Source organism: Pristiophorus japonicus, chromosome 2 (genome assembly GCF_044704955.1).
Source record: "Pristiophorus japonicus isolate sPriJap1 chromosome 2, sPriJap1.hap1, whole genome shotgun sequence".
NCBI lineage: Eukaryota > Metazoa > Chordata > Chondrichthyes > Pristiophoridae > Pristiophorus > Pristiophorus japonicus.
In genome coordinates, this window is record NC_091978.1 from 284,164,777 (window position 1) to 284,182,001 (window position 17,225).

Consider the following 17,225-nt stretch of genomic DNA (forward strand, 5'->3'; position numbering starts at 1 on the left):
TAATTGTTGAGAACTGTTCATTGAAAAAAAAAGGCTAAAAGGAAATGGGCCACATTTTAGGCTAGATGTGGTTGCAGATACAATCTCAACATTCACAGTCTATCAGAAAAAATAGCAAATGTAGGTTTGTGTAAGTATGTTACTTCAGACTGCGTGTGAAACATATGCCAGTTTGGCAATGTTGAGCAAGTACATTCTGAAGCTATACTGCAAGCCTGCATTGTCTCCGGGGAAAAGATAAGTTGCTGCACATCCACATTGACCTGTCATAACCAACCAAGCTGCAGGTGCAACAGCCTGGACAAAGCTTACTCCCCACTTTCCCTGTAACTTTTTTCTATGAATAACATACAATGTAAGTTGGTTATGAAGTATTTTCTAAGGATACAAATTACTGTTGGTGAAGTTATTGTACAAATATTATATTTCTCCCTCTATTATTTTGACAGAGGCAATAACCCTCTTAGCCTATTGATAGGACAGAGAGGAATTTGTTGAGAAAATTAAGAACTTGAACAACACATTACTGAAAGTAATTTCTACTGTCAAAGATTTCTCAGGTCATGTGTGTAGTTCCTCGGATAATAATTGCTGAATTAATCACACACAGGCCTAGTAATTTGAGATTGCTCAAATCCTGCTGGTACAACTGAGGCCAGAGTTAATGGCTACCGAGATTGATGGCGCTGGCAGAACCGGTAAATTGGCACCGGTTGTTAATTAACATTAGCCCAGCGCTAAACTTACCATGCAGGCCGTTTTCATGGTGTTCGTCCCGACAAAAGGCCCAATGTAGTGTGGCTGTAGCGTCATTACTGCAAGAACAGCCTTCTCTTAAAGCATTTTAGAGAGCAGCTCGATTCCTTAAAAGGGAACTGCCTTCTAAAATAAAAAAAATAAAAATCATTTAGAAATAGGAAGTTTTTAACCCTTACAGCTCAACTGCCTTCAAAGAAAATTAACATTAAAAATAATTCCCAAATGGGACAATTTAGCTCTTAAAGCTGAATTCCCTTACGCACATAAAAAATGGGAAAAATGCTTCAGCACTAACACAAATGGCTCAACAACCCAGGGTCTCGCATGCAGCACTCCAGCTTTGTGCAGGGGGGCAGCACGGCAAGAGAGCTCCTCTACCCAGAGGGACCAAGAGGTCCTCCAGAAAGAACCATGTGGCAGCACATCACCGAGGCCATCACTGCCAGCTGTGTTGCCCCCCCCGTGCCCAAAGAAGCTTCATGAGCTCAGACCACTGGTCAAAGTCAGCGAATGCATCTTCAAAAGCCGTTTCCTACCAATTGCACCACTAGTCTCAGACACTTCTCAATGCATGATATCCCCACCCCAATCACTCACCTACCAACAATCTGTACCAAACACGAGGCACACCTCCCATTCTTAGCTTCATTTCACTCCCTTGGAGGAGATGGTGCTGGCCATTCTTGGCAGGGGTATGGCTGAGCTCTTGGCCAGTGGCAGGGCTGAAAGGATCCAAGATGCTGGCATCCTCATACGTTATCCTCCTTCCCGCATACACCTCTTGCTTTACCTTCCTCCCCTCACCATAACTCCACCATTTTGGCTTTCTCACTTCACACACACAAGAAATGTAGCCTGCCCAGCCAGTGGATGATCAAGAACAGGGAGAGGAGAGTGAAGAAGAAACACTGTCACTCGATTTCACACTCCCAGCCACCAGCTCTCAAGGCTGACCAGCAAGGCCATTTGCATTGTCCCCTCATTGAAAGTCAGCAGCTTTCCACCAGCATGCTGAAGCCACCGGGGTAGCACTGTGTGACATCAGTAGGTCAGGAAAAAGCACACACAAGACAGTCACTGAGGGAATGCATAGGGTGATGAGTTGATTTCTTGATGTCATATTGGATGGATAGATATATAAAGTTAGATTGAAAAGTTTGCTTTGTGGTGGCTTTTATTTCGGCATCATGGCCAAGAGGACGCTGTAACGGTCAGTAACAGAGGGAAGGTAAGGCGTGGGACAAATGTTGAAAGGGGAATTGGGGTTGTGGTCACTGGGCCTGTAGGTGGATAATTCCATCCCGGATATCCCGACCAGAAAGGGGTTGCATCCTTCCTTCCGCTTCCTCCTCTTCTGTTCTTCCTCTTTTGCATCTTCCTCTTCTGCATCTTCCTCTTCCCTCTGTGAGCGAATGCTGGAAATCTGAAATAAAAACAGAAAATGCTGGATATACTCAGCTGGTCAGGCAGCATTTCAACCTGAGATGTGAACTCTGTTTCTCTCTCCATGGATGCTGCCTGACCTGCTGAGTATTTCCAGCATTTTCTGTCTTCTCAAAGGCTTTCCTTTACCATCCAAGGCCTTGCAAGCATCCAGCAGCATTCCCTTCCCACTTAAAAGATGTTTAACACAAAAGCAGAAAAATGCAGATGCTGGAAATCTGAAATAGAAATAAAAATGAACTCTGTTTCTCTCTCCATGGATGCTGCCTGGCCTGCTGAATATTTCTGTTTCTATTTTTTAAAACCTTTAACATGTATTACACTAAGCCACTACTTCAATAAGTTATTAAAAAATCCAGTCCAAAAGCTTAAAATGCAAACTTACCTGAAAGATGTGTGTGTCCCTTTAAGAAGTGCTGACAGTGTCTCTGTCAGTCTGCTGAACATTTGTTTTCAGTGTGAGCTTAGGACCCAGCGTGAAACTCAGCGCAAAGATCCAAGTTCGCAGAGCGTGACATTTCTCTCCATAGCTGCATCTCCAGGACCAGTGATACATCAGCAGCAACTCGTCCCTCACCAAAATGGCGAGTCCCGCGCCAGAGAAGGGCGTTAAAATTGGGCAATAATATTTTTTCCTGGGTTACAGTGATAACTCCTGGCAGTAAGTAGCCCAACAGGACTCACCGTGATACACTCCACTTTGATTACTTATACATCTGCCTGGTAAAGAAGTATCTTTTTCAACAATTTGTGTTCCCTTTTTGAGGCAGAAGAATCAGGCATAGAAGGAGGCCATTTCGGCTCATCTTGTCCGCACAGGCCAACAAAGAGCTATCCAGCCATTCCCATGTTGCAGCTCTTAGTCCGCAGCCCTGTGGGTTACGGCACTTGAAGTGCACATCCAAGTATCTTTTACATGTGGTGAGGGTTTCTGTCTCTACCATCCTTTCAGGCAGTAAGTTCCAGACCCCCACCACCCTCTGGGTGAAAACATTTTCCTTCATATCCCCTTTAAACCTCTTCCCAATTACTTTAAATGTATGCCCCCTGGTTATTGACCCCTCTGCTAAGAACATAAGAAATAGGAGCAGTTGTAGGCCGTCCGGCCCCTCGAGCATTCGCTGCTATTTAATACGATCATGGCTGATCTGATCATGGACTCAGGTCCACTTCCCTGCCCGCTCCCCATAACCCCTTAGTCCCTTATTGGTTAAGAAACTGTCTATCTCTGTCTTAAATTTATTCAATGACCCAGCTTCCACAGTTCTCTGAGGCAGCGAATTCCACAGATTTACAACCCTCTGAGAGAAAAACTTCCTCCTCATCTGAGTTTTAAATGGGCGGCCCCTTATTCTAAGATCGTGCCCTCTAGTTCTAGTCCCTCCTATCAGTGGAAACATCCTCTCTGCATCCACCTTGTCAAGCCCCCTCATAATCTTATACGTTTCGATAAGATCATCTCTCATTCTTCTGAATTCCAATGAGCAGAGGCCCAACCCTCTCAACCTTTCCTCATAAATCAACCCCCTCATCTCTGGAATCAACCTAGAGAACCTTCTCTGAACTGCCTCCAAAGCGATGGAAACCAAAACTGTATGCAGTATTCCAGGTGTGGCCTCACCAATACCCTATATAACTGTAGCAAGACTTTCCTGCTTTTATACTCCATCCCCTTTGCAATAAAGGCCAAGATTCCATTAGCCTTCCGGATCACTTGCTGTACCTGCATATTAACCTTTTGTGTTTCATGCACCAGGACCCCCAGGTCCTGCTGTACTGCAGCACTATGCAATTTTTCTCCGCTTAAATAATAACTTACTCTTTGATTTTTTTTCTGCCAAATTGCATAACCTCACACTTTCCAACATTATACTCCATCTGCCAAATTTTTGCCCACTCACAGCCTGTCTATGTCCTTTTGCAGGTTTTTTTGTGTCCTCCTCACATATTGCTTTTCTTCCCATCTTTGTATCATCAGCAAACTTGGCTACGTTACACTCGGTCCCTTCATCCAAGTCATTAATATAGATTGTAAATAATTGGGGTCCCAGCACTGATTCCTGCAGCAAGGGAAATAGGTCCTTCCTATCCACACTATCTAGGCCCCTCACAATTTTATACACCTCAATTTTATACCCCTCAACTTCCTCTGTTCCGAGGAAAACAAACCCAGCCTATCCACTCTTTCCTTATAACTAAAATTCCCCAGTCCAGGCAACATCCTTGTAAATCTCCTTTGTACCCTCCCTAGTGCAATCACATCCATCCTGTAATGCAGTGACCAGAACTGCATGTAGTACTCTAGTTGTGGCCTAACTAGTGTTTTATACAGTTCAAGCATAACCTCCCAGCTCTTGTATTCTATGCCTCGGCTAATAAAGGCAAGTATTCCATTCTGCCTTCTTAACCACCTTATCTACCTGGCCTGGCCCTTCAGGGATCTGTGGACAAGCACTCCAAGATCCCTTTGTTCCCCAGTGTCCTACCATTTAATGTGTATTCCTTTGCATTGTTAGCCCTCCCCAAATACATTACCTCACACTTCTCTGGATTAAATTCCATTTGCCACTTTTCTGCCCACCTGATTAGTTCATCGATATCTTCCTGTAGTCTACAGCTTTCTTCTTCATTATCAACCACACAGCTGATTTTTGTATCATCTGCAAACTTCTTAATCATACCCCCTACATTCAAATCTAAATCGTTGATATATACCACAAAAAGCAAGGGACCTCGTACTGAGCCTTGTGGAACCCCACTGGAAACAGCCTTCCAGTCACAAAAACCCCCATCGACCATTAGAAATAAGATAGTAGAACACAAAATGTTACATCTATTCCAAACCCACGACCTCGACCACCGAAAAGGACAAAGGCAGCAGGCGCATGGGAACACCAACACCTGCAAGTTGCCCTCCAAGTCACACCTCATCCTGACTTGGAAATATATCACTGTTCCTTCATCATTGGTGGGACAAAATGTTTTTTTTATTGATTCCTGGGATGTGGGCATCGCTGGAAAGGTCAGCATTATTTGCCTGGAACTCACTATCTAACAGCACTGTGGGAGTGTCTTCACCTCAGACAGCAACGATTCACAGAGCAATTAGGGGTGGGCAATAAACGCTGGCCTTGTCAGCAACGCCCACATACCGTGAATGAATTTTTAAAGACTGCATAGAGACAAGCTATTCTGCCCCTCAAGTCGATGCCGGTGTTTTTCTCCACACGAGCCAATCAGTCCACTCCCTTTCTTCTTCTTGTTCCCTGACTCTTTGATAATCTTTTTTTTCAAACAATTAATTATTTCCTTTATAAAAGAATTATGAAATCTGCTTCAACAATTGTTTGTGGTAAAGATTTCCATATTCTAACTAATCTCTGTATATAGAATTGTTTTTCTAGCCCTGCACCTTATTTTGAATGGGTTTCCTGTGGCATGGAAAAAATATGCAGTAATTCAGGCCTACAAACAGGAGATTTGCCACTCAGAATATTGGGCTAACTAGTAGCTGTTAAAAGGGTTTTTTCTCACCTTTAAAGTGGAGTTGAGGAGTGTATTTAGTGTTTGGAGTTGTATGTTGCCTGCAGTAAGTCTGCAAAGATGCCAGTCCCATCATTTACTATGGTGCTCCACGCTGCCTGCCTTCCTATCAGCTCCCTCTTTGTCAGGCATCTCCTCTTTCTCCTCCGCGTCCTAGGGTGATGCAGATACTCAATCCCCTTAGCATAATGCATGCATTGCTTTTCCAATTACTGAATTGTGAAGCATGCAGCGTATCATGACAATCTTGCTCACCTTGGCTAGACGGTACAGCAGGACCTCTCCTAAGCAGTGCAAACATCTTTGATAGTGGCATGGGCCTCACTGTATTGCCACTGCTGTGTGGGGGTTCCTGATGAAGCTGAAAAGGGTAGCCTAGTCTTTCAAACATGATCTGTTAATTCTGTGGGCTTCTCTACTAATTACAGTGCTCTCGAATCTGCAGACTGAAAGTATTGTGGGAGCTCCTGAGGAAATGAGCATTTGCATTTGGATGAATTTTTAGCGATCACTCATCACTTTCCCATTGACGGGGAGGGGGGGGACCCTTTCCCATTGAGGGGGGGAACCCCTTCCCATTGACGGGGGAACTCTTTCCCATTGACGGAGGGGAATCCTTTCCCATTGACGAGGGAACCCTTTCCCATTGACGGAGGGGAATCCTTTCCCATTGACGAGGGAACCCTTTCCCATTGACGGAGGGGAATCCTTTCCCATTGACGGGGGAACCTTTCTTATTGACAGGGGAAACCCTTTCCCATTGACGGGAGAACCTTATCCCATTGACGGGAGAAACCTTTCCCATTGACAGAGGGGAACCATTTCCCATTGACGGAGGAACCCTTTCCCATTGATGGAAGAACCCTTTCCCATTGACGGGGTAAACCTTTCCCATTGCCAGAAATGAACCATTTCCCATTGACGGGGGAACCCTTTCCCATTGATGGAAGAACCCTTTCCCATTGACGGGGTAAACCTTTCCCATTGACAGAAATGAACCATTTCCCATTGACGGGGGAAACCTTTCCCATTGACAGAGGGGGAACCATTTCCCATTGACGGGGGAACCTTTTCCCATTGATGGGGGAACCCTTTCCCATTGACGGGGGAAACCTTTCCCATTGACAGAGGGGGAACCATTTCCCATTGACGGGGGAACCTTTTCGCATTGATGGGGGAACCCTTTCCCATTCATAAAAACATTTGGTTTCACATGTGGAGCCATAATGGTCACACGGGTACCATCTATGAGGCCCTGCAATCTTAAAAATCTTGTCAATTGGAAAAGGTCCCATGCCGTCTCCAGTTTCTGGGTCTTTCCACTTGGAAATTTATCAAGATATTTCCCCTAGCAAACATGGCATCTGTTTCTTGCTTCACACATCTGTGGACAGCAGACTGGCTGATAAATCCTGTGGTGATCTGGAAGGAGGCTGTAGTACAAAAAGTCAATAGTGTTGTCCGGTAGTGATATACAGTCCCTAGCACTTGCACGGTTCCCGGTTATAACAGATAGTCACCTACATCGGGCAAATTGCACCAATCATTTGTCATCACCATAGAAGGCACCGCTTAAACCATATTAATTGCGCCAACGACAGCGCGCACTTCAGGTAATTACAATCAGCTATTCGCACTTCGTTATAGTGCGATTACCGAAGTGATGTGTCAGTCACTAAGTCCTTTCATGATTTTTGCAACTTGGATAAGGCAGCCCCACCACCTTCAGTCACCCTCTAGAACTCCTTTGACTGCTGAGCTCTTACTGACAGCTTTTTGAGCTCCTCGTCAGTGCAGATGGTGAGCTGCAGGTGGCGGGGGATGATGAACGACCACTTGATGTCCTGCGCCGTGTCGCCTGCCAGCTTCAGCATCTCAGCCATCAAGTTCTCGAGGACTGCGGCCAAGTAGACTGGGGCCCTGCTCCTGATGCTTTTGTATGGGCTTTGCATTTGGAAGGAGCCAAGTACTCTTTTGCAACACAGCACAGTTGTGTATCTGTTTATAATGTGCCGTTTATATACATTAAGGTAAAGCAGCCACCATGGGATTATGACAAAACTAGTGTTAAATCTGACAACTAGTGTAAAAAAAGTACTCTTTTTAAATTTCTTGGTTACATCATCCACCATGTATAGCAGCCAAATCATGTTGACACCAATGCATCCACTATAAGCAGTGGGGACTGTACCAGATCATTGAGGTAGTCTGAAGATCAACCTGTAGTTGGTGGCATAGCTCAGTCACTGCCTCTTTGATGAAATGGAGACACCACCAAAGACAGAACTCTTCAGACATCTCTAGGTACCACTGGCATGGTCTACATACTCGAGTCCTGAAGTATTGCCGAGAGGACACATAGCTCCTGAGGTACCTTGGAAGAACATGTGAACTGAAGAATTCATCCTCCTCATCCAGGTCATGCAGCACAATTGAAATACCCAATAGGAATCCTCTCCTCCCATCTTGCTTAACTGCATCTCGTACAGTAGCTGTACAGGCCAAGATATGTGTCTGCTGCAAAAATGTAGCTGCAGTGAAATGGCCCACAAATAGGAGCTACCTGAGATATACGTGATATACAGTTAGGGTTCCCAGCCCTCTTGCTGTGGACGGGACTCGAACAGAATGGATGGTTAGTCTCCCGTACACTGCACCGACTCAGGAGAAATGCCCTGTTTGCGCGATTCATGCATGCGCAGCACCCTGGCTGTCACATGATCAAATGTCATATGATCAAGCATCATGTGAGCGATGTCACTTGATCAAATGCCATGTGATCAAATGTCACCTGATCAAATCTCCAGGAACACATCAATCCCAAGATAGCAATCCTGTATACAATGCAGCCAAGTGGAAAATGCTCAGGAGGCAAAAACTGCATTGAAAGCATAAATTGCAATTCTACAATAACTTAGCTTTAACAAAATCTCTAAAGGGGCCTGGCACATTCTCTGCAGACAAGCCCCTTTTATATGAAGGAGGAGCACACGTTAGATGCTGCTTCTCCTCACCACAGGAAATTCTGCATGGAGCCAGATTAAAAGAATTTTAATATGCTAATGGTAGAAGTTTGCAAGCCTGCTTCTGTACAGCAAAATTGCCCATCAGAAAATCAGGTGCAGCATGAATACAGCATGTCTGGTTAAAGGCCCGATATTCTGGCCTGCACAAGCTAATTAAGGGGTATCACACCAAACGTGCAGCCGTGGACAATGTTCCCATATTGCATCATCAGTCATGTATCAGTCATGGGTTTACACAGTTTAACCATTTTTGCTACACAAATATGAACATGTGATACTCTTATTTTGTATGATAAAGGTTGTAAGATCAAGGACTCTGATCAAAGAAGCCATTGTTTCCTACCTGTTTTCCATCAAGCGTGTAGAGCCTTCTGACTGCTCCAGAATCTAACTTTATGGCATCTGTAATGTCATTTAACACCTGATCGAATGAATGAGCCGTCTTCTTGTTTAGCAGAATCCTTACGGCTTTCCGTGGCTTTACACCACTGCGGATAACAGTCACCAGTTTGGGCCTGATAAAATCCTTGGCTTCTTTTCCTTCACCTCTTAATGTCAGTGATGAGAGAGAGCGGGATGTTCCTGCCTTGATATTGACTGACCAGTTTGGATTGACATTCTTGGTATAGTCTACTTTACGAAATGGCTCATTGGAAGCACAAACATAGCTTTCACCTGTAAAAAAAAGACAAACTTTTAAAGCACAGATTCAGTTTCCTAAGGATTGTATTCTTGATTTAATTTCTGCAATATCCATAATGAAACTGGGTACTCATTACAACAGATACATTATATGTCTTGAGGTTTCAACTGAAAAGAAACGTAAATGTATTTACATTAAACATTAGGGGGTGAAATTGGATTAGGCCTAAAAATGAGCGCAGGGATTGCAATGCTCGATCAATCCGCGTCCGTGGAAAGGAATGCAGGCAGCACATAAAATTCGTGCTGCCTGCTACTTTGCATGATAGCAGCGCACAGCCCAATGCTGAACATGCTTCTGACAGGCTCTGCGCTCAGCAGGGGGAACACGTTTGCGCAAAGCTAGCTTTATTTAAAGCTAGCCTGCGCTTCTTAAAGGCAGTCTGCACCTCATAAAGGTGAGCTGTCTTTAGGTCATCACAAATTTTAAAACTGCTTCAACACAAATCCAAATGGCTCAACAGGCCAGGGAAAGGGCACCAAGTGTCTCAGACACAGCACTCAAGGCCATTATCCAGGGAGAGGTCCTCTACCCACAGGGGGCCGAGGCCCTCCAGAAGGGGAGGATGTGGGACCAGATCGACAAGGCTGTCACTGCCAGCAGTGTCACCCCAGGACATGGCTCTAGTGCACAAAGAAGTTTAGTGACCTCAGACGAGTGGTCAAGGTCAGTGAATGCATCTTTAAAAGCCGTCTCCTACCAATGACACCAAGAGCCTCACACACTGCTCAATTCACCACACCTCCATCACTCACCTACCAACAATCTCTACCAAACACGAATCATGCCTCACATTCATAGCTTCACCTCACCTGCATACACTTACCACTGCTGCAAGTCTAACACTCAAATTTCACAGCTTGAACACACTGTCAGTTATTCAACCATGACAGCCACATCACCCAAACACATTACTCCACACTTACTGACATACTTCCCTTTCTCTTGCAGGAAAGGTGGCGCGTAACTGGCGCCAGCATAACCTAACCGGTGGGTGAGAGTCTCGCCTGCATGACCTCACCACCTGGAGGAGACGGTACTGGCCATTCTTGGCAGGGCATGGCTGAGCCCGTGGCCAGTGGTGGGGCTGAAAGAATACATGATGCCAGCATCCTCATACGTTATCCTCCTTCTCACATCCCACATTCCCTTCAATCCACAATCCCTTCTGATTTACAAGCTGTACATGGTGTAAACGTGCACCTCTTGCTTTCCCCATGCCCCATCCTCCCCTCACCACAACCTCACCGTTGTGCCTTTCTCATTTCAGACACCAACAAATCCAGCCTGCCCAGCCAGTGGTTGAACAAGAGGGAGAGGAGAGTAAAGAAGAAGAAACACTGTCACTCAATTTCACACTCCCAACCACCATCTTAGATAATGACACTCCGCATACTTTAAAGGATAGGCTGGATGCAGGATCTGCACATGGTGAGACACTAAGCACAAGTGGCCTGCAGCCAGGGCAGGGGTAAAGGGTAGCTCAGGTGCCACCAGAGAGTGAGGGTTCTGCTGCACAGAACTCAGATGAAGACTTTGAAGACTAATGGGTATGCACAATGAAAGGCTTGGTAAATTGGCAGGCCTATTGCAATGTCAAGGAGCATGGAAGAGTCCAGATCTAGCCTTGCACAGGGCTTTGGGCAGAGCTTGGAGCCCATACTTTCCAGCGTGGAAGTGCTGGAAAGAATGGAAAGAACTAAGGCCGCCTATCTAAACCTCCGTACATTGCCCGTTTCCGCCCTTGCCTCAGCTCATCTGCGGCTGAAGCCCTCATCCAAGCCTTTGTTATCTCTGGACCTAACTATTCCAATGCACTCCTGGCTGGCCTACCACTTTCTACCCTACGTAAACTCGAGGTAATCCAAATCCATGTCCTAAGCACAGACTGCTGACAACGTGGCTGGGTTTACGAGTGTTGAAAGGGGCTTGCAGGGTATCATAGCAGTCTGCACTCCAGCAGATTACTAGGATTGTTTAGGCGTGTCCTAGGGGAGTGGCAGTGGCACCGTGGAGCAAGAACCTGCTGTCCTCTCTCAGGATGACAGCATTCGTACTCCCACCACTGCCACTCCACCGGTGTCCTTGCTGTTGCCTGACAACCAGCCAGCCCAGATTGCTGTTGCCCATGCGGAGGTGGTGCAGTCCTAAGCCAGGCCTACTAGGCTCAGAGCTGCTGGAGGTCGTCCTTCAATGACATCTGCAGTCTCCCTCACTGAAAGTCAGCAGCCTTCCACCAGACATGCTGCAGCCACTGGGGCTGCACTGCGTAGGAGCACTAGGGCAGGCAAAGGCACATGGAAGACAGGCACTAAAGGAATGCATAAGGGTGATTTTCAGATGTAATACTGGAGGGAAAGATGTATAAAGTTGGATTGTAAAAGTTTGCTTTTTGATAGCTTTTATTTCAGCATTGTGGCCAAGAGAACACTGTGATGGTCAGTAACAGAGGGAAGTGGCTGGAAACGAGGCAGCCACCATTCGTCTGCCGAAACCGGCCTTACATGCCTGCACTAAGAGGAGGAATTTTGCGGTCCGAGAGCTCTTTTCACTTTCTGAGTTACATAAACTCTTATATTACTGTATCAAGTTATTTTGTCTGTTTGAAGAAAATTTATGAATTATTTAAATACATGGTGGAAGGCTGATTTTTTTTTCCTGAATGCAGTAGTTTTTTTCTTCATAAAGCCTGGGGAATATGGCTGTGTGGATTATTCCATGACATAAGTTACAAATGTTATAAAAAGGTGAAATTTAATATACTGTCTGAAGCATAACAATATAACTACATTTATAACTTATACCATGTGACTTAACTGCTGACGATGTATTTGTGGTTATGAGTTGCTTTTAGTTCCCTTGAAGATGAGCATGGATAAAGACAATAATAATAGCCAGTAAGAAAGAAAGAAAGATTTGCATTTATATATCGCCATTCATGACTGCTGGACGTCTCAAAGCACTTTACAGCCAATGAAGTACTTTTGAAGTGTAATCACTGTTGTAATGTAGGAAACGCGGCAGCCAATTTGCGCACAAGCAAGCTCCCACAAACAGCAATGATGACCAGATAATCTGTTTTTTTTTGTTATGTTGATTGAGGGATAAATATTGGCCAGGACACCAGGATAACTCTCCTACTCTTTTTCAAAATAGTGCCAAGGGATCTTTTATGTCCACTTGAGAGAGCAGACGGGGCCTCGGTTTAACATCTCATCCGAAAGATAGCTCCTCCGACAGTGCAGTGCTCCCTCAGCACTGCACTGGAGTGTCAGCCTAGATTTTTTTGTGCTCAAGTTCCTGGAGTGAGACTTGAACCCACAACCTTCTGACTCAGAGGCGAGAGTGCTACCCACTGAGTCACAGCTGACAGTGTACATAATTTAAATTTATTCAATATGAAATAATAAAAAGGTGGATATCAAGGTTAAACAAAATAGGAATGATGAATATTAAACACATGGGAGCAAAGGAAGGAATCATTTGACATTATTTTGTGGGATTGCTGGTTGAATCATTTTTTAAGTTCTAAAAAGGGCCACATTTTGAGAAGACATGCTACATACATGTCAATATAGAAAACAAGCAGAAGCTGACCAACAACTTCAAAAAAAATGACAAACTCCATGAAAGCTGACACAACCCTTAATCTGCTTCAGGCATATATTAACGCATTGGAAGATTGGACTCAAGACCGGAAAATGATGCATAATTTAGATAAGTGCAGTATTATGCATGTGGGTAGGGCAAATGCGCAACATTCATACACCCTTCCGGGAAAGGCATTAACGATGGTGGAGATAGTGCATACATCCTTAAAGGCACATGAGCAATGCTGTGTAGTGATAGCTAGTGCAAATAGGGCGTTGGGGTGTATCCATAGGACAATTAAGTACAAGATGAGGTGCACTGTTTTGTCCTTGTACAAGTGGTTAGTCAGGCTGCACTTGGAATACTGTGCCCAGTTTTGGTTTCCTTACATGGTAGTTGATATTGAGGCTTTGGAAAGGGTGCAGATGAGGGCCACTAGACTAATTCCCAGTCTAAAGCATCTCAATTATCAAGATAGGCCAAAAGAGTTAGGACTCTATGGGGGCAAAATTGGGTTCTTTTGCGCCTCCCATTAGCACCTCCGGGGGACAAATGATCAGCACCTCCTGCCATATTCGGCGAGAGTTACAGTGTTGTGCCCCGATCTCCTTTGCCCAGAGATCGTGACATCATCACCGTGCGCATCAGCGTGGTCGCAACCCAGAAATTGCCTTGCGCCCCATGCAGCAGCGCCAGGCGAAAACACCAACAGCTGCAGGAGGCATGCATCGGGAGGCTGGCCACTTTGGGGGCGGTGCTTAAAGGCGAGGTGATCGAGGTAAGTTAAAAAAAACTGACCTTCCCTCTTGCAGCTTTTTTCGCGGGTTCCCGCCTACGATCGATCGCGGCTGCCGCCGTGGAGAAGGTAAGTTTGTTTTCTTTTGCAGACCCTGCAGCGATGGCCCTTCCCTTTAGGGGAGGGAAGGAACCTTTCAACGCAGCAGAGAAACCAGTTTGCATTGATTTTTGTTAGAAAACATTAACATACTGACCGGGTTCCCAAAATGCTGAACATCAGTGTGAAACTCTGACAACCTGACAAGTACGAGGCTTGTCGGCATTTGGAATTCAGTGGGTTTTGCTTTAAACAAGTCATTGTCACTGACTCCTTTCAAACCCTGACTTGAGCCTCATTGCCCGCCTCTACTTTAATGTCTTCTGCTGCAGCGACCTCTCATTAGCTTTTCCTTCTTCCCTCTCTATCCCTGAACTGCCATAATGGCTTTACCCAAGTGAGTAAGCTTCTCTTGTCACTTCTATGCTGTTATACAGGTAGCACCCACCACTTCACCCCAAGGGCAGCCAACTCTCCAGGCTTGCCCTGGAGTGTCCAGAAATTGAAAATTAGTCTCCTGCACACTGCTGTGAGCCACATGAGAGAAATCTCATAGAGCCATTGAAAACAATGGATTTTAAATTTTCTTTTCGAGCTTTTGTTTATTAATTATAAAAATATTGGCAATGGTGAAAAAAGGCTGTTTGATGGGGCAGTAGAGATGAGAGATGTGACAAAACCTCCAGGAATACATCTATCATGTATGCAAACTCTTTGTATTCACTATGTAACTATGTACGATGTACCATCTGAGGGCGCTGCTATTGGCGGACCAGGGGTTTCCTGCCCTGGTGTGCAGGAGGCAGATAAAAGGCAGCCAGACATGCTGTCCCTCACTTTGAAGTCGTATTAAATGGACTGAAGTCACACAGCTCTTACTCACAGTACAAGGCCTCATGGAGTTATTCGATGGTAATTGCAGACATAATAACTGGCGACGAGAATACGGACTTTCACGCGGTTATGGCTACCTTTGGCACACTAAAAGACTTCGCAGAGGGTGGTGATTGGGATGCCTTCATGGAAAGGCTCGAGCAATATTTCGTGGCAAACGACCTGGCAGGGGAGACGGACACATTGGCGGAGAAGCGCAAGGCTTTACTACTGACCAGTTGTGGACCCGAAGTCTACTGCCTCGTCAGGGACTTGCTGGTACCCACAAAGGCCAAGGATAAGACGTACGATGAGCTGACTGAACTAATTTGCGATACCATACAGATGACTTCCTACCAGAGTCGGCGCTCACTGGCAAGTACTGTACGTAAAATAACGCCGATTGCAAGCAGAACTGTTGAACGAATAAGAACTGTACAGAGCAGAGCCTACATGCTTGCTGCTGCTAGGTTGCCAAGGGGTGTAAATGCAAAACACAATGCTGGTGTTGCGGGGGTAATCATGGGGCCCATCAATGTCAATTTAAAGACTATGTGTGCAAAAGCTGCAGAACTAGGGGCCACCTCTAGCGAATGTGCAAACGTACTGCGAATCACCATGTGGAAGTGGAGTCGGCAGAAGAGTCCCGATCCAGCGTGGATCACAAAGGACAAGCGAGAGAGGCAACTCAGCCTGAGGGAGCAGAGTGCGGGATGCACACCCTCTTCACTAAAAGTCCTCCCATGATGATAAAGGTCAAATTAAATGGCATTCCTGTATCCATGGAGCTGGACACGGGGGCAAGTCAGTCAATTATGAGCCAGAAGGCTGTGGGACAAAGCACAAAGACCCAAGCTGAGCCCGATTCAGAAAAAGCTGCGCATTTACACCAAGGAACTGATACCAGTTATTGGCAATGCAAACGTAAAAGCATCCTATGGTGGAGAGGCACATGAGCTGCCACTGTGGATTGTACCAGGCGATGGGCCCACGCTGCTTTGCAGAAGCTGGATGGAGAAGATTCGGTGGAACTGGGAAGACATCAAAGTATTATCAGCAGTGGACGATGCTTCATGTGCTCAAGTACTGAGCAAGCTCTCATCTTTATTTGAACCAGGCATCGGCAACTTCACAAGCACCAAAGTGCAGATCCACTTGGTCCCCGAAGCACGGCCTGTTCATCACAAGGCTCGAGCGGTCCGCTACATGATGAGGGAGAAAGTGGAGATCGAATTGGACAGACTTCAACGCGAGGGAACCATATCGGCAGTCGAGTTCAACGAGTGGGCCAGCCCGATTGTTCCGGTACTAAAGAGCGATGGCACGGTCAGAATCTGCGGCGACCACAAGGTAACGACCAACCGAGTCTCGTTGCAGGACCAGTACCCGCTACCCAAAGCCGATGATCTTTTCGCGACATTAGCAGGGGGAAAGGCGTTCACCAAACTCGATCTAACCTCCGCTTACATGACCCAGGAGCTGGTTGAGTCGTCGAAAAAATGAACATGCATTAACACACACAAGGGACTGTTCGTGTACCACAAGTGCCTGTTTGGGATTCGCTCAGCTGCAGCCATATTCCAAAGAAACATGGAGAGCCTGTTGAAATCGGTTCCACGCACTGTTGTATTTCAGGATGACATCCTCATCACTGGCCGCAACACCTCCGAACACCTGCACAACCTGGAAGAAGTTTTAAGTCGACTAAACAGAGTTGGACTCCGGTTGAAACGATCCAAATGTATCTTCCTGGCGCCAAAGGTAGAATTCCTGGGGAGGAAGATTGCAGCAGATGGCATCAGACCCACGGACTTGAAGACAGAGGCCATCAAGAATGCAGCCACACCACGAAATGTAACGGAGCTGCGCTTGCTCCTGGGACTCCTCAACTATTTCGGTAACTTTCTTCCAGGATTGAGCACCTTGCTGGAACCATTGCACAAGCTGTTACACAAGGGAGACGACTGGGCTTGGGGTAAAAATCAGGAGGCCGCCTTTGAGAAGGCCAGAAACCTGCTGTGTTCGAATAAGTTGCTAGTATTATATGACCCATGTAAACATCTAGTTTTAGCATGTGATGCGTCGTCGTACGGCTGGGTGTGTTTTGCAGCAAGCCAGTGCAGTGGGCAAGCTCCAACCGGTTGCATATGCGTCCAGAAGCCTATCAAAGGCCGAAAGAGGCTACAGCATGGTCGAAAAGGAGGCTTTAGCCTGTGTTTACGGTGTAAAAAAGATGCACCAATATTTGTTTGGACTCAGGTTCGAGTTAGAGATGGACCACATGCCCCTAATCTCACTGTTTTCGGAAAGCAAAGGCATAAATGCTAATGCTTTGTCTCAAATCCAAAGATGGGCACTAACACTTCGGCCTACGATTATACGATCCGCCACAGGCCAGGCACTGAAAACTGCGCCAATACTCTCAGCCGACTACCGTTGCCCACCACCAGGG

At 45.9% G+C, this 17,225-nt stretch overlaps 1 protein-coding gene across 1 annotated transcript in view; it reads right to left on the minus strand.

The window, feature by feature from the left end:
• Window positions 1-17,225, minus strand: part of dclk2a (doublecortin-like kinase 2a) — a 640,305-nt gene that overhangs the window by 526,813 nt on the left and 96,267 nt on the right. The window contains exon 2 of the mRNA XM_070871479.1: window positions 9,115-9,446. Within this exon, the coding sequence (XP_070727580.1) occupies window positions 9,115-9,446 (332 nt within the window). The remainder of the gene's footprint in view (window positions 1-9,114; window positions 9,447-17,225) is intronic.